The sequence below is a fragment of the Nesoenas mayeri genome, assembly GCF_963082525.1.
Source record: "Nesoenas mayeri genome assembly, chromosome: 24".
In the NCBI taxonomy this organism is placed as follows: domain Eukaryota; kingdom Metazoa; phylum Chordata; class Aves; order Columbiformes; family Columbidae; genus Nesoenas; species Nesoenas mayeri.
The window spans coordinates 3,869,258-3,892,424 of NC_137546.1; the positions used below are offsets into that span (position 1 = coordinate 3,869,258).

The 23,167-nt window shown below is 47.4% G+C and overlaps 2 protein-coding genes across 4 annotated transcripts; both read right to left on the reverse strand.

Moving 5' to 3' along the window:
• Nucleotides 1–1,401: 1,401 nt before the first annotated feature.
• SRM (spermidine synthase) lies at nucleotides 1,402–7,868 on the reverse strand. 2 transcript variants are annotated; one of them, XR_013923289.1, is made up of 9 exons: nucleotides 7,702–7,868; nucleotides 7,420–7,540; nucleotides 7,067–7,159; nucleotides 5,765–5,918; nucleotides 4,851–4,934; nucleotides 4,374–4,519; nucleotides 3,353–3,475; nucleotides 2,597–2,801; nucleotides 1,402–1,505 (listed from the first exon to the last, which is right to left on the reverse strand). XR_013923289.1 is itself a non-coding variant. In XM_080359009.1 (8 exons), exons 1-8 carry the CDS (start codon nucleotides 7,845–7,847, stop codon nucleotides 2,784–2,786), a joined length of 885 nt encoding a protein of 294 aa, XP_080215135.1. In that variant the 5' UTR covers nucleotides 7,848–7,868; the 3' UTR covers nucleotides 1,829–2,783. The 2 variants fall into 2 exon arrangements, 1 of the variants encoding a protein (XP_080215135.1); XM_080359009.1 differs by lacking the exon at nucleotides 1,402–1,505 and having other exon boundaries at nucleotides 1,829–2,801.
• On the reverse strand, nucleotides 7,476–23,086 carry EXOSC10 (exosome component 10; the record flags this gene model as incomplete). 2 transcript variants are annotated; one of them, XM_080359008.1, is made up of 28 exons in its annotated part: nucleotides 7,476–7,540; nucleotides 9,168–9,281; nucleotides 9,543–10,040; nucleotides 10,320–10,410; nucleotides 10,549–10,622; nucleotides 10,913–10,974; nucleotides 11,461–11,629; nucleotides 12,160–12,233; nucleotides 12,471–12,558; nucleotides 13,027–13,101; nucleotides 13,735–13,824; nucleotides 14,040–14,161; nucleotides 14,325–14,403; nucleotides 14,957–15,007; nucleotides 15,633–15,744; nucleotides 16,526–16,576; nucleotides 16,872–17,020; nucleotides 17,652–17,808; nucleotides 18,402–18,592; nucleotides 18,690–18,833; nucleotides 19,256–19,366; nucleotides 19,509–19,584; nucleotides 19,876–19,987; nucleotides 20,771–20,936; nucleotides 21,355–21,459; nucleotides 21,611–21,734; nucleotides 22,183–22,319; nucleotides 22,928–23,086. In XM_080359008.1, the coding sequence occupies 25 exons, from the start codon at nucleotides 23,084–23,086 to the stop codon at nucleotides 10,395–10,397; spliced, it is 2,694 nt and encodes an 897-aa protein (XP_080215134.1). In that variant the 3' UTR covers nucleotides 7,476–7,540; nucleotides 9,168–9,281; nucleotides 9,543–10,040; nucleotides 10,320–10,394. The 2 variants fall into 2 exon arrangements, with proteins under 2 accessions (XP_080215134.1, XP_080215133.1); XM_080359007.1 differs by lacking the exon at nucleotides 10,320–10,410 and having other exon boundaries at nucleotides 7,479–7,540.
• Nucleotides 23,087–23,167: the final 81 nt, after the last annotated feature.

Here is a 23,167-nt window from a genome sequence, read left to right on the forward strand (position 1 = left end):
TGAACAGCCTTGCTCGACCAGCCTTGGGCAAAAGCCAGCTAAAACTTCCAAAAAGTCACCCAAGTCTTTCAGTTGCCCACCTGGAGATGCTGCAAAGATGCTTTGGAGTGTTCAATTCTACACAAGGCCTTGGTAGTTTTTTCCTGTTGGGCATTACACACGTTGCCAATCCCTTTTTCAGTCCCCAGTATCCTTGGCCACAGCAGAACAGCTCAGACCTCGTACATTTGTGGACCGGATAATCAATCTGCCGACACAACCGCCTGACAGGTGACTGCTGTGCCAAATGCCTTTCTAGCAGCTCGAACGCCACGTAAACCTTGTGGCAGCTCAACACAGGGCTGACTTTTATTAATAACTGATCTCTGTCCTCACCTATTGCAAGGCGATGAAATATTTGCCTGTAAAGAACAGCGGAATGGAACAGAAACTACACATAGGACCCTACGGACAGAGATTGTGCGACTTGGATGGCAAACAGCTTTGTGTTCCTGCTCCCGTCACTGACCACTCACTGAAATTACGAATTTGGAGAGAGCTCAGAGAAGCAGAAGGAATAATTAGCTGCGTGGAGGCTGGTAATAGGTTTGAGGAAACTCTTTCCCTCCTGGGCATTGTTGTACTCACCAAGGGTGGGTGGAAAGCTTGAACCTGTTACTACTTGGCAGCTGCTCTAAGGCCTTCCTGGACTACAGTCCTGCTCTTGATTCGCATTCCAGGAGAGAAAAAGTGCCAGCGGTGGTTTTCTTTCCAGGATGAAGGGCTGAATGGGGTCCAGGTCCCACAGCAATTTAAACAGGAGTAGCTAGAACCAGCCTCCACTACTGGGCTGATCTTTATAATGAAAATACAAGAGTCGAGCAATGATAATGCCTCGATAGCCTAACTTCTCAGTAGCTGTGGGAGACAGGAAACAGTTACCCAGACAATCAAGAGACAAACTGGTGTAATCTTCTCAACACTAGAATATAAAGAAGATTCAGACTTGGCTCTGCAGCTTAGCAATGAAAAAACAAGCCGCACTGATACTGGCAGTAGCACACGGTGGCTGCGCTACCTGTGCTGTTTGTAGGGTCACAATTACAGTAAAGCTCAACGCCAACCTTTGCAAAGGTCTGCTCCTTCTCCTTTTCTCTTACCAAGTCAAAAAGCCTCCCTTAGAAGGAGCTTTTTTGTCTTCTCCTGATGCCACCTAGTGACTGTTCCCAGCCTGTTCAGCTCGAGCTCAGAACTTGGTTGAGGCCTTGGGAACCCCTAAGCTACAATTTTTGCAGAGGAAACGATGGTGCAACTGAGTGTGGCCAGCGATTGATGCTAACAGGGAGAAGGGCAACTAGAAAACAGCCTGGAAAGCTGCACCAGAGGCAGCATTTGGACTAGAGAATAGCTCGGACACAGGTACTGACTTGTGCAGCACAGAGGACGAGAGAAGCTGGAGCCACTATGCAGTCAGGTTACAAAAACATGCATCTTCAGAGCTGATTTTTGATGATAACTTGTCATCCCTAGAGACAAGGAAGAGAGGAAGTCAGAGCAACTACAAAGCGGCCCTGGATGTGTCCTGACAAGCACAGCACCTTCAGGATCTCTGTTTCCACCCCCATGCCCTCCCCAAATAAGCACACCGACCCACACTGATGTCACCTTAACCAGAGCCGAGTGTTTAATTGATTGCAAGGGAGTGACAACCGCGCAGTGGTTGTGCTGGGAAGATACCCACTGCACAGCGGTGGTACGGAGTCTTTAAAACAAAAGAAGTGGAGGCAGATCCATCTCACAACAGAGAACAACGAAAAACAACTTACGCATCTGGGGATTCTGGGGGCAGCATTAGAAATAACGATGCCTCCTAAGGACTAGCAAATACCCAGGCCTGAGGCATCTCAGCATGACTGAGATGGGAGATTTGTCAGCACAACTGACTCCCCAACATCAGTACTTAACAGCAGGCAATGGATCTAAGGTTTGTTTTTTTTATATATATATTTATATTTATATATATAAAGCGCCTATCACCATATCAATAAACATTCTTTGGAACCACTCTGACGGCGGAGGTAAGAACAGGAATCAGCCTGTTCGTACCTCAGCACTTGTTTCCAACCAATTTAAAAATAAAAAGCCACAAGACTCTGCTGCCAGCCTGCCCAGCTGGTGTTTAATACTGCTACTCCATCAGGGTTGGAGGGAGACCTATTGTGAATGGCAACAGTCTGCGCCGTGACTTCTCGGACCGCACAGCGCAGGTGCCGCAGGAGGGCAGTGGGACGCGAGGCTCGGAGCTGTTAGCAGTCAAACCTCTGAGCAGCAGGAGCTCCTGTGAGCAGAGGGCAAGCGGACTCTGCGCACAAAGCTCTCGCCCTCTGTGCTTAAGGCTGAGTCAGTGATCCTTCTGGACTCTTCCCAGGTTTCAGAAGATCACCAGACAGAAATATGTGTCAGTTATAAATATATCATGTCAGTTGTGGGGGGTGGAGGTAGGCACGGGGAGGGGAGAATTTAGAATGGGTGCAGGGAGGAGAGAAAGGAAAAAATACATCTTACGTTTCCAGCACTGGAAAAAACAGTTTTGACCTCAAGCAATAAGTCACTGGACCTTTTCAATAGTCTTATCTGGCTTATGCCCCATCATCTTTAACACATCATCAAAGGGAATGTTGGCTGGCAAAGGGTTAAACAATCCCACACAGTGTAGAGCAAATCTGCAGCCTGCTGGGAAGGTCCCCACCACATCACTGACGATCTCAGGGTCCAACGTGAAGGAAGGAAGCAGCTTCTCAGTCTCACACATCGCTCAGGGCCTGGGGACAAAGACAAAGATGTGTCAGGATAGACCTGCTGCAGGGCTCGGAAACACCACCATGGCTTTGCCTTCATCCCTTGGACACTCTGAGGAGGTTTGTTCTGGAACCTGCAGTTTCAGCTGTCTTAGGATATAACTGAATGATGGAGAAATAGCGAGTATCCTTCATGAAGTCAGACTGTGTGCTACAGTATCCTCTCTTTACCCTCTGGTTTGCACCAGAAACCACAACCACATTTTATCTAAGACATTTGGAGCTTTTCAATGGGAAAGAACAGTTCAGCAGGCACTCAAGACTTATTTTGCTATGTAGGAGTGATCCACCATCAGGGCACGGGACATCCACCCACAGAACAGTTCCAAACTGAACTCTGGTCTTCCCAGACTGACTCATACTCTGCTGTGTCGCACAAAATGCCGTCCTGCTCCGACTTGCCCATAGAACCATTTAGGGCTGCAGGAAATCCTCGGTCCTGGATACTCCCTCTCCTGCCAAGGAGAAGCCACAGCTCGTCCTCGACGGAGGAACAGCAGCACAGCCGCGCTTACCTTCCGTGCAAACTCCGGCAGAACGAAAGCTGCCCGATGAACGTCCGAGTTGTAGTATTTCAGACTCCTCTCCTCTACCTGTTGCTGCGAGAGCTGCTGCACAGGCTCCCGGAAATTTGTGTTCTGCAACAAAGAAGACAGGTAGCGTTTGGGTAACGAGGAAAAGGCTGCGTGACAGGTATCCCGACTTACGGCAGAGAAGCACGAAGACTCGCAGGAAAACAGATGACTTTCTGTTCTAGTGTAAGCCAAAGGTTACGCACAGCTCCAGCCCCACGGGTTTACACTCCGTAGCTCGTGTGACCAGCCCTTGTTCACAGATGTGAGCGCATGAGGTCAGGCTGCGCGTGAGCCACGTGCCAGACGATGTCGTCAGATTGTGCCCGAGTGTCTCAGCAGCAAGGCTGCTGCTCTTCAGAGCACAATCCACACCCGCGCTCAGTCGGGCACGGCGCATGCTGCCAGCGCCCCACATAAATCAAACGCAGCTGCACAAGTGCTGCTGGCTCCCTAGGCCAACGCGAAGGTTGCGTTACGGGCTGGCTGTAGCGCAGCAGATTGGGAAGAGAGCAGACAGACCTCAGTGGTCTGACAGAGCAACCAGCCTACATCCCAACACGGACTCTCACTTGGAGGCCTTTGTACAAGCAGATTACCAGTGACAATCTGATTCTTATCGAGCAGGTGCCCACTTTATAACAGCCAGCATCAATAAGGCAAAGCCTTAACAGGCTCTGCAAATTGCTACGGCTTCCTCCCTTCTAAGTTTGTTGCGCTACAGAGAAAACCGTGTCTTTTTCTAAGGCAACTCGTTCCATTCCTGAGTTCATTCAGCACTGAGCAAGCTGCATTGCAGCTCTGGGGCCTTGGGCTGGCGGGTCCAGGGCCCAGCACGAGTCTAGAGGCCCTGAACCGGGGAGAGCTCAGTGCCGCAGCTCCAGCTCCGTATGGGACAGCCCCAGCCAAGTTCTGCGCTGTGATCGGGGAGCGGAAAAGGGCACTTCAGGTGCCTGAGACTCACCGGGTTCTTGCTGCAGAGCATGAAGCCAATCTGCCCGCTGGGATATGTGGGGATGGTGCAATAGGCGTATTCCACAACAGGGAACAGAGACTTGCAGAACTGACGCATCTCCTTAATGAGATCCAGGTGCAGCCACTGGCACTCACCTACAGGGAGAAAGGAAGACGCAAGGTGAGAGCTGCCCCTCTCCTCTGCACAGGCCTGTGCCAGGTTAACTGTGGTTCCAAGCCCAAACCTGCTCTACTCCGCACAGCTTGTGTGGTTCCAAAGGCAAGATAAGACCCTTACGCCAGTTTTACTAAGTACAGTCCAGCAGTTAATGAGTCGACATACGCAGATGAAAAATGCTCCTGTACCTGGGAGCCAAAATGGATTTCCCTCCCTGCGTCACGGCTCCCCAAGCAGAGGCCGATTTGTGCCTCGCATGGTGCGTTTAACGACCTGGCACCAGCCTCTGCCCAGAGTCAGCACCCTCACCTTGGCAGCAAAGAATCCCGTCTTCTCGCAGCGCTGTCTTCATCAGCTGGTAATAGGATTCTTTGAATAAGCTTTCTGCAGGACCTGGGAGAAAAATGAGCACAGCGATATGTCTAGAGAGAGACTGAGACCGTAGGCTTCTCAGAGCTTTTCAGCTGCACAGGGACTACACTGAAAAGAGACATTTCAAACGGCTTTTCTGTGATCACAAGAATTGTAGATCATCTGAAAGCAAAAAGTTTTGACCCTGGGCGAACCCTGGCCTGCACAACAGAACCATCAGGATTTCAGCTCTGCTCAACAGCAAGCTCAGGAACCTCATCAAAGTAAGTCCTAGCAGCTGCCTCTTGCTGCAGTGAGCAGTTTTTAAACTAAACTCCTGCTCCAAACTGCCTTTTAGAGGTGCTCCTCTTTGTGTTGACTATAGCAAGAGCGAAGGTGATTTGGGCACTCACAGTCAGTTCCCTAAAACGAAGCACTATAATGACATTTGGTCCCTCTCTACCTCAGTTTTCCTTTTCAGAAATACAGCAACCTGACTGCAGCCATCTCTAGGTTAGGTGGCTCCACAACAGCGTGTGAGCCGCTGCCCCGTTAGCGGGCACAGTGCAAAGCTGTCTGTGCCAGCACAGCGCTGCATCCCCCATGGGATTGCTGGACACAAGGATCAACTCTCTGCCAGCAGCAATAGCTGCTGAGTTGAACTTCAAGGAGAGAAATGTGACAGCTGGCTCAAAGCCTCCTAATATATTTTCTAGTCTTCATCTTTCCAATTCTCTACCAAAATAATCGAGTCAGGGACAGTCTTTTCACTTGAAAAGGAGTCTGGGCAAGCTGGCTTTACTTTCAGGAGGTAAGCAGAAGAAAAAAGGAGGTGGCTGGAAAGCAATACCCTTTATGGGCAGAATCCTTACCCACAGGGTCAGACGAGTCTGTGATAATCACATCAAAGGCTTCTTGATTTTGTTTCATGAACTCAAAACCATCTCCCACGTGCAAGGTCAGCTTAGCACTGGAATACCCCACTGCCATCCCTGGGAGGTATTTCTTAGATACCTGGATCACATCCTGCAACACAGAGAGCACAAGTGGGTCAGCGGGGGCTACAAGGAGCTGCTTCTCAGGCTACTGTGCAGCTGCAAGGACAGCACAGTGAGTCATTTCCTTCCATGCCTTCGACACAAATCCGACTCGCTAGCGAGATCCTCGAGAGCTGTCAGCATCTCCAGCCAACGAGCCACGCTCAACCCTTTCCTACGGCCTCAGGGTTCAGTGACACTGTCGGTCTGTCCTTGCCAAACTCAACAAGAACTCGGAGCTTCAAAAGCTCCCGGAGGGACTAAGAGAACACGTTTACAGATCTGACTTCTCTGCGCTTCTTTTCCCTGGAGACATCACTCTCAAGACTTTTTTCTTCCTAAATAAAACCATGCCAGCAGGTTTCTGGATATAAGAAATACCCCCAACTCTGCTCTCCAGTCGCTATATCAATCCCCCCATATATACAGTTTTTTCTCTAGAATGGTTAGACAGCCACTCACTGCCCTAGGCCCACAGTTGTACTGAACACTACCAGCTTCTCACAGCTGGCAGAGAAAAAGATACCCTGGTGTCAGGCAGAGCTTGTTCAAAACCAGGCACATGTGGCTACCAAGACCGGCAGACAGCGCACACGGCCTCATTAGCAGCACGTCCCATTCCTAACACAGCTTTGCTCTGGGGACGCAGCAAAACTTTCTCAGAAAGTAAAATATCAGAACACACTGACCGAGAGGAGGAGAATCAGCCCACCCATCATGGAAACAAATACCCCCAGCTTATTTCCTGCCTGCACCCGCAGGAGACGGCTTAACAAAGCGACCATCCTGCTGCAGGAGCAGCGCTCTGTTCTGCACCGGGGGAGAGGGAAAACGGCACCTTCCCAGCGCCAGAGCTGCCTTTCTCCAGATCCCATGCTGGCCTGGAAGGGCCTCTACCGTACGTGTGTGAAAGAAATCACATGAAAGAGGCAGCCAGCTGCCACGTAGATGACTCGTAAGGCAAAGAGGTGGCGCTGTCAGTGTCACGCTAGCAGAACCGGCAGCAAACGCTCCCGCTGCTGACAAGGGACAGCAGGTGAAGCAGCGGCTCCCGTGGATGCTATGAAGCACAGCTGCTTTTTGCCGGGTCTGACCGAAGCCCTGGGGCATCTCCAGGCAGCCGGGAGCTCAACGCACCTCATCGATCTCGCACTGCACCACGGACTCCACGGTCGGGTGTTTGACCACCTCTCGCAGCACGCCCCCGTCGCCGCCACCGATGATCAGCACCTGGAGAGAAGAGGGCAGAAAAGCGGCCGTCAGCGGGGTCGGCTTGCGGGGAACTTTTGCAGCATGGCCTAGAGGACGGGTTGAAAGCCAGCAGCCCTGCGGGCTCCTCCTGCCCCGGCGCTGGGACAGGGGCCGCGGGGGTGTCGGGGGTGCTCTGTCAAGCACGGAGCGTGGCTGTGCCCAAAGCGATGGCGGCAGGAGCACGGGGGCCGGTCTGCGGGCCTGGGGAGACCCCGCGGAGGGAACTCGGGATGACTCACCTTGCGGGGGTCGGGGTGGCTGCAGAGGGGCAGGTTGGCGATCATTTCCTGGTAGGAGAACTCGTCCCGCTCCGTGCACTGGATCACCCCGTCCAGGACCAGGACGTTGCCGTAGGTGGTGCTGGGCAGAGCGGGGAAGCGGGGTTGGAGCCGGCCCGCGCCCCGGGGCCGCGCTTCCCCACCCCTCCCCGCGCCCCCAGGCCCGCACCGCATGGCGCTGGGCGCCGCGTTCCCCCCCCGCAAAGCCGCCGTTACCGCCGCCCTCCCGGGGCCGCGCCGCACCTGCGGAAGACGAGTATCTCCTGGTAGCGGGAGCGCTGGTGGTGCAGCAGCTCCTCCACCTGCAGCGACATGGCCTGGCCCGGCCACAGCCGGCACGTTTCGCGGAACCAGCCCTCGCGGATCAGCGCCGCCCCGCCGCGCTCCATCCCGGCCCGGCCGCCCCGGGCACCTGCGCGCCGCCGCCTGACCCCGCCGGCGCGGGAGCCGAGCACAGGGGCCCACGCGCCGGCCCCGCCCCACGACCGCCGCCCTCCCATTGGCGGGCCGTGCGTCGCCGCGCCCCCATTGGCCCAAGGCGGTGGTGACGTCGGCGCCAGCAGGGTAGGACGGCCGGCGCCCCGGGGCCACGTGGGGCGGCGCGCCCGGAGCGGAGCCGCCCCCGCCCCGCGTTCCCCCGCAAGCGGCGGGGCGGGCGGAAGCCGCCTGTGGAACGGCGGGGAATAAGGGGTTTTGGGGGAAATAAACCTCTCATCGGGACGTTTTACTGGTTCGACCTTACGAAAGCCACGTTCCTGCCCAGCGCCACGCGTGGCACGTGCTCCGGGGGGCAGATTTGGGGAGAAATTCACCGAGGTGACACCAAAAGTTGTGCTCCAGCCACCCCGAGCAGGACAGCAAAACGGGCTTAGACTGCAGGGTTCTAGTGCTACAGCTCCATCCCATTCCCGGGTGGAACCAGGTGAACAAAGCTCATCATTTCCATTAAACCCATTTTTAAAACAGATGGCGGTAACTTGGGAAAACAAAACCAGACCAAGATCATCCTTGAAATGTCACCTTGCATAGAATTTTAAGTAAAGGACTTATAGAAACGACAGGAATTTTAGTACCTCCACAGTCAATGGGGCTTCTGGTGAGAGCTGCTCGTAAGTTACAGAAATACCGGGTATGGTAAAGCTGACAAGAAGGGGACTCTGCAGCCCCTGCAAATGCACTTGGACACAATTGCTGTTTAACTGCCTCTTTTCAAAAACATTCTCTGATATTCAGCCACACAAGCAGATTTTGTGAGCAGAAAGAGACTCTGTTCTACCATTACAATGCTGTTCACACCAAGATGCCTAAGGAGGGAAAACCTTCCTCTGTTCCTCCTGCTCCCCAGAAGTACGGGAAAAGATCGAAACCAAACCAACAAACAAAATCGCAGACCTCCTCACAGCCTCTGTAAAGCAAAGCCCTTGGGTTAGGGACGGAGAAGGATGTTTTCACCACTATCCCCTCAATCCATGCACCAAGAGAAGGAAATTCTGCCATTGCCAAAATGGAGCATGAAATGGAAAATCCTTAGTCAGAAAAGGAAATCACAGAGTAAAGACAAGGCCTTTGGGAAATAGAGCAAGATCCATCGGTCAGCGCAGCAACTGTAACCCAGGAGGCAGCTCTGCCACCGATTTAACGTGGCTTCGAGCAAAGTTGCGTCAGCCCTACCCTTGGGTACTCCCGACGGTTAAACTGACGTCTCTTACCTCCTTCCTGGCAGCTGTCAGCATTTAGAATAAGCTCTGTCATCCATCCGTCAAATTACGGGCTGATACTCTTTCTATAAAGACTTCAGGATACCTTGCTGTGGGTATTTAAAACTACGAAATGTTAGTACAGCTGTACTGAAGCTCAGTTGCAGCACAGAACCTCACCCGCTTTCCCCAGCCTGACACCGCGCTCTGGCTTTTTACCTTCTCCCTAATGCTATTGCTTTCACTCTGTAACTTTATGGTGAAAAACTTTATGGTGAAACCACTGGTCTCTGAATCAAGAAGTACCTCAACTCTTCTTTTTCCCCTTAAAATAAAATCTGTGCTTAAAAAAACACCCCAGGTAAACACACTTATTTTTCATATTACCTCCTAAGAGATGAGCTGTGCAGTTCAATTTGCATGCAAGATCTAACATAGATACAGTCTGGCCTTGTTCCCTCCTCTGGACGGCTGGGGTTTGAGTCACGTCTACTGAATCTGTTATTTTTGTGCTGGCTTTAGAGGTGCCAAGAGGTTCCTCTCACACTCCACTGACACGCTGGTTCTGGACTTCAAGCAACTCCAAGAAGTGACAAGTTTAGTCTAACTGAAGACACAGGATAACTTACAAAATTAGAAACAAAGCAACATTGTGAGGATAATTAGAAAAAAACCCCAATGTGAATATAACAAAAGTGAAAGAAGATGTTTTTTCCTTTTGGCAAAAAAAAGGATTTTAATGGGTTTAAAAATATTTCTGTACAAAAAACGCTCAGTATTTGCCTTCCTGTGGTGACAATACTTCTGACTGTTGTTTGGTTCAGCAGCAACTCCCACAGGTCCTGTAACAAGGACTATCTCTTTGGCCACTGGTGCCTGGAACCCCTGCAAAAGACACAGAAAGACTTTAACTCTTGCTCTAATTTCACTCAAGACTGAAAACCTTTCTCCCTGTCTTACGTAGTTGCTCTTTTGTTGACTAAATAATACACGAGGATCACGCCTCGTAAACTACACGTTAATTATCTATTCAGAACAAGAATGTTCGTCTTTGGCAGTACTGTTATTTATCTTCCTCCCAAGCTACGCAAATGTTCTCCCCACCTCTACCTATCTCTGCGGCCAAAGAAAGCGACTCCCACATCCATTAACACAAACTTTTACCTCAGCTTTTCAAACCTTCCACCCAGAATTATCTTTGATTGCATTAATCCTAAGATTTTTTTCTTTTCTTTTCCTTTAAACTGACGTCAAGCTGTGAAACGAAGGGGAGTGGGTGTTACGCAACCTCTTCCCATGTGCTTAAGCTCCCACAGCACCAGAGGACAATAGCTACGCTTTGCCCATAGCTCCGGGGCACAGGTGTGAAAATACTCCACCGCTGACAACACACCTGTCGGCTTTCCCCGCCAGGTAGGACATGCTTCGGTTTCCAGATTGCTGAAGTTTGTTAGATCCAGCAAATTTCTGCACAGAAAATAAAAGAAAGAATGAAACAGCACCACGGTGAAGTACCTGCTGAATATAGTGTGTGTGTATGAAAAGGTGGGAGACAACAAGAGAGTCTGAGGGGCCCAAAAAAGCTCTTCCTGAATGGGAAGAGGCCATCACATGGAGTATGAGCTGGTGATTGGAAGTGGCACCTCAGTACTGAGTTAGGGAACATTCTGCAGAGCCAGAAAAAGTCACCTGCCATCCCCAGCTGGGTATGTGCTATCGCCAACCCTTCTGTTCCTTCTCGCATGACATGCCCCTACCTTGCCCGTGTAAGCTTGCTTGGCAGGATCAAACTGCGGCGACTGCTTCGATTTGCTGCTTCCTAAGGCAGGGAGGAGAGAAGCTGTCACTAACATTTTCCAGAAAGAACAGTACATTCCATGGTGCTCCTCTGATGATAAGGAGGTTTCACTGCAGTCTCCCACATGCTAAAATCCAAAATGGTCTCTTAAGGGCAGGAGATGCTTTTCAATAGATACTTGTTACAAAGGAGTCAAATCTCCTTTTCCTCCCAGTTCCTGAGGTCCAATTAAACAGATTATTTCCCTATAGAGAAAAGAAGCAAAGTAAGAATCTACAGTCCCCTTGGCCAACGGTTTCAGGGTTTTCTTTCCAAATCAGAAAGGGATGCTACACTGTGCATTCCCCGAGTTAATTTCTTGTAGTAGTTCCCCACTGTAAGGTGAGGGCATTCTAACAGTTTGTACAGCCCTGGCACCTCTTCCACATTCACACGCAGCCTTCTCAGGGCTCAGCTGGCAACATTTTCCACAGCCCGCAGCACTCTAGCAAGAGATCCAGATCTTACCCGCAAACACTTTGAAGTTGGACTTGCTGTAATCAAAGGGGGTAAACTGCTTTGGTTCCTCCAGCTCCTCTGGTTGCGGGGAGGCTTTTGGCCGTTTCTTCTCTTGTTTTGGCAACTCTGTTCCCGTTTCACTCATAACTCTCTCCCTTTTCTTATTAGCTTGTTCCTGCTGTGAAAGCAACCCACAGAATAGAAACAAGGCCAAGCTGAGGAGAGGAGAATGAAACATCTCTGTGTAGGCATGAACACCAGCATGCAGATGAACCGCCCGACGGACGCAGTGACAGCCTGTGGCAAGAATAGCGCGGGAGAGAGCGCTGCGTTCTTCTTTGGGCCTAAACTGCCTTTTTTCCATTATTTTTTCTGCTCTCACAGCAGGCCCTGTTCAGATGAAAAGCTGCCATTTCACAGGATACCAGAGGCTGAGATTTGTGATCTGCTGTGGCCCCACAGGCAGATTTCAGGCAAGTGAAGTGCAGCAGTGCAAAGCGTTCCATATGAAAGACAGAGAGGGCTGCAAGGATTTGTACAGCACAGTTGCTAGGGCGCTGCTGCTCCACAGGGCAGAACCCCAGAAAGACTGAGATCAAAGGACTGGTGTTCAGGTATTTCAGGATTATAGGGCTCAGGGTTTCATTCTGAACTATGTGATAAGGTTAAAAGGGGTAAAGGCTGGAAGCAGGGAACTTTATGACATACCATCGCCTGCTGACGAACAGATATAATATTTTCTGTTGCCTCTTTATACGCCTTCTGTGCCTGGTCACGAGCAGCTGTGGAAACGAAACAAGCTTTACTGTAAAAAGCAGGAGTAAGTTACCCAGGAGCTTAGAAAAAGCAAGCAAAGCAGCTTGTGGCGAGTCTCAAACTAAACAGAGAACAATCTTTGTCAAACAACCTCATCCATCAGAAAATCCATTACCTAAGGTTTTCTTGTAACTGGGAAACAACCTGTGTGCACTGGGAAAAGCACGAGAGCCAACGCACTGAGGAAGGAAGAATGGCTGTACCTGACTGCTGGGCTGCTTTCTTTTTGGTTTCATCCTTGGACTCCTTCTGTGCTTGTGTGTGACTCATCAGCTTCCATCGATTGCTGATCTACAACAAGAAAAAATTACCTGGGATCACTGTCTTTGAAGTTTTATGGCAAAAGGGAGTTTATAAACTTGCTACCACATGCTGGTCTTCATTAAGAGTACAAAAGATCAAATTTGATTGTAAAAGAGATTAAGATCTGCTGCAGCAGGTAAAGTAAAACCACGTGCTTTACAAGTTCTGAGCTACAAACGAAACATGAGAACAAAGGCAGGTACAGACTTCAGTAGTAGTTTGTAGCTTTGATGGACAGGGAATATAGTGGAATGGCTCCAATCCTTGGTTCTTCGAAGGATACGAATGCTATGGAAACAACGAACTACAGATTCAGAAACATGTCAAGTTTCTCAAAACTTCTAAGAATAAACCAAGGAGAAAAAAAAAATCCTATATTGCTAAGGTTCCCAAATCAAAATCTACTTATTTGTTTATTTTGTACTACTTGGCAGGAAATTGTAGCTCAAAACTTACTTCATAAATTTTTGACGATGGGTCAAACTTTGCAGACTGTGAGACATAGGCAGGATTCTGTTCTGAAGGCAGGTACTGCGGAGAGGAAAAACATTTAGCTTTAAACACAACACATGACATTTAGCTCATTGCTAAAATGCTATTTAAAATGTTCCAAATAAATTCATATTTAAGAAACATTCCGCAGATAGCTCACATTTTGGAAAAAGACAAGTTACCACAGCTATGGCCAAGAGAAACGTTAAAGAAAACACAAACAAAACAAACCCCAAAACCCAACTCCCAAACACACATCAGAAAGAGCTGGTTTGATATTATTCCCTAGTAATTTGCCATTCTAAATCTATAACAAAGTATTCTATTGTTCTGATTCATGCGAAGAGTAAAATCAGCTCACTAACTCTAGCCATAAAGCAGAGAGGAAAATGTGATGCAAATTCAAAAAACCTCAAACTTGATTAAAAAAACCCAACAGTGAGAGGTCTGTTTACTATGTAGAAAGACATTTATCTAAGAGGCATTTCAGTGTGTTTTAAGAACAAGTCCACACATGTGTGCTCTGCAGGAAGGACAATCTCTCGATTCCACTAAGGGAGCAGCAGCTGATGCTCTATCAGCTCTTTCACATATACCTGGAAAACCAGCCCAGAGCAGCACTGCTCTGGTAGTGCACCTGTCCCACTATAAACATGTATTGAGAGCTTTTACCATTCTAAATGGATTTTCGAAAGATTCCATTATACGCTGAGCTTTCTGCTGTGCACTGGTCAAAGCTTTCTCATTTTCTTCATCACATTCCTTAAAAAAAAATAAAAGGGAAAAAATATTAACATTAATAATATTTGATTTTGGCTACTGCTGTTTCACACGTTATTTCTCACTCTATCTGAAACTCCACTGATGGCAGTAACCCTCCTTACTACTTCTTACAACACTTTCACACAGTTTTATCAGATTATTAAGTATGTTTTCTAATACTTAAATACTGACACGATCACAAACATGGTGCTTACACTGAATATGCTGACAGTGGCGGTACCAACAAGACATGTTGTTTCTGGCTGTAAACCCTGAATATCCATTGTACTCCCACTGTCTGAAAAGAGACAACCATGTTCCAAAACTGGTGCAGGCTCTACATGAAAAAGAGACAAAGCTTTTATTAGATACTTGCATATTTTACTGGTCTTTTATCTAATGACCTTTCACTGAAAAGTTACTTCAGGGATGCTTATTTCCCCATATCAAAGCCACATCATGTTATTATCAGCACAGTTTTTAGGTTAAGTCCAAATTACCCAAGGCAGAGTTGTTCTGAAAATCATCCGTAGGAATCCGGGAACTGTCATGTGGTCCAAATAAGGTATTCTCCAGCTTCTGCAGGGAGATTCGAATTACAAACACCATTAATACACTAACTCTATGAATATGTTTTCACATACTGCAGAGACACATTACGGAAAATTCAAATAAAACGGTGAAACTCAGAGACTGAATATTCTTACTATTGCTCACTTGCTAGACTGCGTTGCACCTGACAGCAAAAAGGTCTCTGTGCAAACACCCAGTGGCTAATGCAGGTGTTTTATTTACTTCATATGATGAGGAGAGTAAACGAGTTGGCCTTAGAAACTCATCTGAAACTTCTCTTCTTACAATCAGTCAATACAGACTAACACACGCAAAACTGTCCAGCAGCTCCAGTGTTTGCTGACGAAACCTTAAATGCTGCTATTAACATGGTTTGTAAAACACAGATTTACAGCTGGGAATGTTATGAGCGCAGCACAGAAAAGGAACATTAAACTTAAGAAGAGAGACTTGTAAAATGGATGAGAGTAAACAATTCCCTAGAAGCCAGAATTTTGCTACATTTGTTTCTGAATTTAAGGCTGAAGACATTAGGTAACAAACATTCTGTAGACAGTACCTCAGGGTTGGATAGAGGTGTTCTCTTCTTGACTGCCAAAGTGATTTCTGACTAGAATGGGAGAGAAAGAGAAGTCACTTAAATGCACCTGCCATATTTCTTCTACGTTGGCCCCCTTATCAATGTTTTAAAGACATTTATTACCAGCTAGCAGGTTGTTACAATTATATTCTTTCTTCTTCTCCTGCAGTGTTTACATATGGATACATTTAAACACCTCACAAACGGGTTTGTTTCACTAGAGGAAGACTGTATTATTATAAACATGTTGATGATATATTTTAACTAATAAACTTCTTACACCCGGGGTGGTTTTTTGCTTCATCATAGCTGTAAAAGCTTTAGAATCTATTTACGTGGCCAACAAATTCCACAAGGTCCAGTTCTTCCCCACATAGGCAAACAAGATGTGCAATGACAGACAACTGCACCTTGTTCGAGCAGCGTCTGATCTTTTACTGCTTTAGTTCTCCAGAACACTACACTGTGTGTAAGCCAGTATGCAGCAGATAATAGGCAAGAAGTTGCAGTGCCTGTTTCTGCTCTAAACACTATATTTGCTGCGCTCAAAAAGCAAACTCCAGCACACACATCACCATAGGTCACCATTTAGCTCCAGTTCCTGGCTTACGGAAAGCCAGTGATGAGTCTCTTGTGTGGTACGAGCTACTCCTACCTTGAGAAGAGGCATCTCCCGGGCCTGCTGAATGAGGAGATGCAATTCATTAATCTGCTGGCGAACTAGTGGTGGGACTGGATTACAGCAAGCAATGATGCCCTGGGGTTCTCTAAAGAGAGAAGAGAAAAATTCAGTGTGTTGTATTTACGGCCGCTGTGTCAGGCACTCGCATTCAAAAGACGCGCAGCCAGATATTACCCCGGTCCTGACTGTGACAGAATAAGACAGGTCAGATTAATCTGCCAGAGTTTATTCTCTGTGATGAAAAATGCTTCTGTACCAGGTTTGTGCAGATAAGGAAAAAACATTAATTCAGCTCTCCTCTCATTTATCTTTTTTGTGGTCTGTCTGTCCACACCTTCATTTCATTCCTTGTTAAGTATTCAACTATGGAACTTGAGCCAAGCAGTAGACTTGCATTTAAAGATGCATTTTTATTATTCTCAAGTATGGATATTAGATTACAAGTGCTAAACATTTGAGGAAAATGTTGTATAAATTGAGTGTTTTAAGGGATCTGCCCCTTGCCCCCCACCCAATCCCTTTAGGAACTGAAAAAAAACCCAAACCAAGTAAATGTTATGGGAGAACTCATCCCCCTCTTGCTCTGTAATACTGGAGGAATCGCAAGGGGGAATGTGTGACATACACTAATGGAAAGGAATGTGTTTTATTAGTGGAATAAAATCAGAGAGATGTATCCCAGAAGAAGTTTGGAGGCTTCTGAAGTATTATAGCTATTTACTTCTCTTCCATATAGAAGAACTATTGAGAAAAGCATTACTGACAGCTGGAAGAAAGGGACCAATTGCAGAAGTAATTGCACACTACGAAATTACTTGCTGGATATTAAAATCAAATGAGACTCCTCAAGGGTGAACAAAACTTACTTGGGCAGCTCCTCTGCTATCTTCAACAGCATATGATTTGGTAGCACATATCTACAACACAAAGAGGCGGTGTGAATGTAGCAGAACGTTAGAAACTCTTAAAAATGACTTCAAAATGCACGAGTCTGCCCCAATTACAAGGTCTGAAAAGGCGAAATCAGTGAAAAAGAAATTAAGTAAGGCTGATCTAGATGTCTGGGAGAATTTACTGCTAATATAACATGACTACTGCGTAAAAAACAGGCTGAGGTAGCACACTAATTGCTATGGGTAACGAAGTGTTTCCACCCAGTCCAAGAAACTCCTTGAAGTATTAAGCCAGTGTCTGTAACAAAAGCCTTCCTACCCTGTACTCTCATCCTCCTGACGGGCCATCTTGTCTCTCCATGCAAACAGCAACCTAAACGCTGCCAGCTGCTGCGTGTTCAGATGTTTTTTCTGCCTCCTGTAGAGCTCAAGGTAGGATTCATCTGAAAAGAGGGGCTTGATGTATTTCTGGACAGGAAAAAAAGACACGCTTCTGATCAGTATATATCAGGTTTGTGCTTTCTAGTTTGCCTTGCTTCACCGAGACAGAATCTCACAAAGACATAAGGGGACTGAAAAAACTCAGGTACAGTGTGTCTTGGAGCTTTCACCCTATCCATGAAAAACATACATCTCATCCATATTTAGGGGAGAACCACCCTCACAAACTCCAGGAGCAGCTTCAGACATAGAAAATATTCAAGCTTTACTATAACAGGCAAGACCTGCTTTCATTGACAGTATTTTCCACAGGCACAATATAATTATCTCATAACGCAACTCCAACCAGGCTTTGAACTCCTATGAATGTCCAGTAGAACTGGAAATGTAACATCTCTCTTGGGAAAGACACACCTGAAAGCATCGGGAGGCCAAGGAACACCAGCATTCCAAAAAATAGCAAGGGGGCACCTGAATCCAAGGATTTTAGCTAGTGAAACAAATGACTGCATACAAATGAGTCAGAGTTTACAAAGCTGTTTTCAGATATACAAAGAGGAAAGTTGTGTGCATCTACAAATGTAGAACAGGCAAAGGACTTTCTGGCCTACTAAGGCCATACTCTGAATGCACGTAATCTAACCAGGTGAGGCTTTACCTTCAGGCAGATGTCCCTGCTGCGCTGCCACACGACCTGCAGCTGAGTGGGCTGCTCGTTCCCTCTCTCCCACAGCGCCTCCCTCACTTTGTCATAGATGTAGAGCAAGTAGTGCGTGTCATCACGGGCATACTGAATCATTTCTTCCGGCAAAGGGCTAGAAAAAAGAGAGTCAAAATTACACTAATCCATTCCAGTTGCCCCGCCAAACCGTCACTTTTCTCTTGCGAGGCATAACAGGGCAAACTGCATGTAAAACATGCCAAGAACTGATATAGAAATTCTTTTTCTTTACTGAAAGATTTGTCGGGCAATAGTAGCAACATGCTGTGCACACTCTCATTCAGACGGCATCTTGTTCACGTGCCAGAGAGCAGGATTGCTGAGCAGCTAAGTCAGATGGCAGAGTTGCCAGTTACAGTATTTGTTATAACTCTTTTCTCTCTGCAGAGCCTATAAAAAGAAGACCTGGATCTCTGTGGTGTGCAGAGGTCATCAATACTGCAGTGGTTAAGTGCTGTTCCTAAGCAGTGAGCTTCCAGGAGCTTTTCATTACTTAATCTTTCTTAATTTTCCCAAAAGAACCCAGTTTCCAATGACATACAGGAAAATTAACACTCATGAAAGAACTTAAAAGCACAGCCAGGTTCACTTTCAGGCTTAGCTACTACTATGGGGCTTGCAACGATAATACAAAGACAGATAAGTGCTACCCGGCGGCTCCAGCCCATTCAAGGAGTCAGTTTTTACCGTATCCTCCAGTCAGCCAGCTGGTACTGCTTGTCAGCATCTATATTGCAATACAGCTTTAGCAAGTGGTCCAAAGAATGCCTGCCGAGGTTGAGGAGACGAGCAGCTTGATGGGTATCGAACATGTTCACCAAGTACAGGCCAAAGTCTTTTTGCAGCCATTCCACATCTGAATCGGCACCATGAAGAACCTTGAAATGCAAAACAAATCGAGAACGATATGAAGAGCGTTTCCACTCCAGGCTGCACAGGAATTCTGATAGTGGACTTATGTATTTGGCAGCTGACCTTCACAATTGCGGGGTCTGTGAAGGTCTCGTTGAGAATGTTCATGTCGCTGCGCAATTCCAGTGTATCAATAATGAAGTCTTCTGTTCGAGTGGAAATCTGCATCAGGCACGTCAAGCCCAGGAAGCTCCTGTATGAATGGTGCTGAAAAACATGGGGGAGAGATGTGAGCTAGGACTCACTACAGAATAACACTCTAATACAAACAGCACACCAAATGAAGGAAGAAAAGTAACAGAGGACTTCCTAAAGAAAATGACAATTGGAAGAGCAAGCTTTTGCTCTGCAGTCACAAATATGACATAAAAAAACATGGGACAAATTGAAAGAAGATAAAATTCAGCAGGAAGTGTGCAGCCAGTACTACCACTGGAAAATTTATAATATTGACAGTTTAATTCAACCTTCTAGATAATATCTGACAGCTCAGGGTCATGAACTGTCTTTTCATGTCAGAGAGGATAAAAAGCAGAAAGAGAAGACTACAAAACAGATGAGAATATAATGGTCCCCTAGGTACTAACAGCACACATGTAACTTTTCAACAGAAAAGGCAATGTGATTACCTCTAAGTCCAGGGCAAATTCGTTACAGTTCATGAGCTTTTCGTTTAGTTCTACCAGCTCATCCAGCGTGGTGACAAAATGACAGGGTGTTTCCTTGATGGGCCTGTACATCTGGCAGAGCAAATCATTAGGCATGGTATGTTCTATGGCAATGCCCACCCCGACCTCCACTCTCAACTCTGAAACTCATCAAGTATGGCCAGCTGTAAACTTACTGCATCTGCAATAAGTTTACCCTAATGTGGGCACCAACCTGGGGTTCTGGTTTCTTTAGAACTCCATCTGGTGGAGAAAAATGCTCCAGTTCATACTGGTAAGGGTGAGCAAACCTGTGGAAATTAGGAAGACAGGCACAGACTAAATTTCAGTCACCTTCATGAAGCCAGAGCACAGAGACTTAGTAGGGAAACTGCCATAGCTCTCAGAGTAGAAGTTTTGTCTCTTATTAAGCACAGGTTTAAAATAACTGCAGACGTCTAAAACAAATCACACGCAACGTAGTGTGCGGACACAAACACATGCAGAGCTGTCACACATGAATAGCATCAGCACAATGGGACCATCAAGTGCACGTTCACCAATGGTACTCCAAGCACCTTGCTCTCAGTTCAATTTCTTACATGTCTTGCTCAATTTGCTGCGTCCTCTGCTGGTGTATGAAGTCTGCCAAAGCAGCTGGCACATCCAAGTCTTCAGGGCGCTCCTTTCGTTCCCGTCCATTTTTTGTGAGGGCTGAACAACCAATATGGAACAACTGGACTGGGTCCCATACATAACATGTTCTCAGCCTACTACTCTGTCCCCTCCACCCACCACAAGATCTTATTAAAATCACAAAGCATCAAAAATCTTAACAATTTGAACCTGCAGCTTTTGCTGTCAGCAGGATTTCTGCCTACCCCTCTAATGACAAGTTCGTTACTAGGTTCTAACAGGCTGTTGTTAAGCAAGATGTAAGGTGGTTCCGCTCAAGAGCTTGGAAGGAGATTGAAAAATCTTCAGAAAAATCTTTCAATCATTCCCAGCTACTAAAAGGACAATGGTATTAGTGCAGACTGTGGATGAATCACCAGCAGCAGAATGACACGTTGCTGAGACAGGATCTTATGCTGGTGACTTTGACAAAGCACCCAAAGCAAAGGCAGGTCTAACCATACACCTGGTGTTCCTAACTGATTAGAATACATTATCTGTAAAGGCAACTAGACTAATCAAGCCCACTTCTGGTGCCAGAGGGACTCTCATCATGCACATTCAATGGAGGTAAAGAGAAGCAGCAGAACATCTGTTTGAAACAGATTATTTGCTGTACACCACCAAGAAGATGCAGTATGCTGACCTACCCTTACATTGCATATATGTAAACAAGAGAGTCACAGAACTTACTGCACCAAAATGGTCAACACCTCCTGCTGTTACCTGTTTTTACAGTCACTGATTTCTCCTCTAGACTGTGAGGACAGATTTGTGTCAAATACTCTCAATAGGCTACCCAACAAAAAATAAACCCCTTACCTTCAGGCAAAGGTTTCAAAGCATTTGGCTTAATAAAAAGTTTAGGTACAAAGGGAGTATTGGAATTGTCAATTTTTTCCCGAAACTTAAGCTGTGGTCGAGAGATATTCTTGGCGTGAAGCAGTCGGAAGGTTTCAGATTGAGTTCTCTTGTGTGCTTCTCCTGCCTATTTAAAAAAAAAGGTAAACCACAGGTAAAACTCACCTGACTTAACAGATATTCGGAGTCAGATATTCAGAGTTTCTTTTACTCAGCCTGACCCAATATTCAGAGGAATAAAGCTATACCCAAAACTCAAAAGTGAGTCACTCTCCTGCAGTGAGTCCAGCAACTAAGCATGAAAGTTCTCTGAATCGGGATCATGAATTCAGATGAATAAACAATGGAAAGGCTGTTGTGTACATGAAACTGAAATGGCAATCAAAGGTGCAGGGAATCCGGAATCAGGTTTGAATAAATACAAAAAGCAAAAAAGAGGGAGGGAAAAAATGTGGCAGAACATTTAACTACTCAACTCCACTGGAAATACCAGTGCTGGGGAAAAAAGCTAAAATAGCCCAGCAAACTGCAAGCAGAGGCCTCACCTTGCGATTCCAGCTGGAAACAATCGTCTGTGGGGGCTGTAACCCAGCAGGGAGGACTGGTTGCTGGTTTTTGTTCACTCCTGCTGCTTCATCCAATAAAATACCCTAAATTCCAGAAAAGATGGGGTTTAAAATAACAAGGAAAACCACCAGACTGAGGAAACACTAAAGCACTTTCACTGAAATTCTCATAATGAAAAAAGAACTAGGCAACTCGGTAGTTTACAAGAACAGTATCCAGAAATAATTAGCTTACCACTCTTTCAAGAATGACGTCATTGGAGTCAACCAGCATATCGAATTTATCTTCCAGCTCCGTGACTTTGCTGTGATCTTTCATGCGGCTGCGGCAGCCGTGGTATTGCATCACCTTGCTCATGCTTGCAGAAGAACAGCACAGTGATTAGCAACGTGAAAGCAGGTACGCTCAACACTAAACCTTCCCATTCTCTTCAACTTTCTACATCTTCAATGACTGAAAATCAATTAAATGCAGCACCTATAGATAACATTGTGTGAGCAGCGAACAGAAGAAACACCTATACAGTATTAAGTGTTAGAATTAATTTCTTACGAACCACGTGACTTTTAAAATAGCCTAATGTGTTTTATATCAGTATCTGTTCTCTGCACAGCTTTTTATCCAAATCATTACAAAAGGCCCTCTTTAAACTTGCTACTTAAACTACCAGTTGCTAGAAAAGTAACTCAAATTAGATATGTGAAATAAAGCATACAGCAAGTTTGGGGGCTTCAAAGAAGGGTGCTGCCTTCTGTTGCGGATTAGGAGCTCTTAGCAACGGCCCAGAGACGCAAACGCATCCTTACCAGTGCAGGAGTCGGTCGCCCTGTGTCTCGCAGTACGCCCTGAAGCCGGGGAAGCTTCGGTAGAAATCGTACTCATCGCCAGGCTGAGGAAGCCCATTAGAAGCCTTGGTTGCAGCTACCACTGTGCCAAGAGCATACTGAGCAAGAACACCACGTTATCAGCATTTTCTTCAGTATCGTGTCCATCTCTTTACCCAGGATAGAAATACATTTCGTATGGTTTCAACTATGTGGTTCTAACATATATGATGGTGCTTATTAACATGATTAAGTTTACAGCAGTTTAGTTCACGCTGTCTATTTAAAGTGATGACAGCCTAATACGAACAAGACTCAAAACTCAGTCTAGTATTTACAGTTTTAAAGAACGCTTGTTAAATCAGCAGGAACACAGACAATTACTATTTTAACGAAACAACCTGCAGTGCCCCCTGCTGGAGGACCGGCAGCCGCCCCCTCCCTCGGAAGCGGCAGCAGCGGGCACAGGTGAGACCCGAGCCCGGCGATCCCAGGCCCGATGCCCATGGCCACGCGTCCACCGCGGGTCCCGGTTCGACAAGGGGCCCGAGCCCGGGGCGGTTCCGGTCCCCGGGGGCTCCTCACGGAGGCACCGCCCGAAGGGGGGACCCCGGCACCCTCAGGTAACACTACAGCTCCCAGCACGCCCCGCGCGGCGCACGGCACGCCGGGAGCGGTAGTGCACGGCGCCCCCTCCCCCGCTCCCCCAGGCCCCATCGCTGCGCACCTTGACGAAGGCGTCCACGCTGTCGAAGCCGGGCAGGGCCGCCGCCGCGCTGCCCCCCTCCGTCTCGGCCGGCCGGCCCTGGGCCCCGGCGCGTCCCCCCTGCCCCGCGGGGCTCCCCGCGGCCGCGCCGCCGCTCCCCCCACCGGCGGCGGCCGCCATGGTGCCGCCGCAGCCACGCGACGCTCAGAAACTCTCGCGAGAACGCGGTCTCCGCGGCGTCAGGGGGAGGCGAGCAGCGGG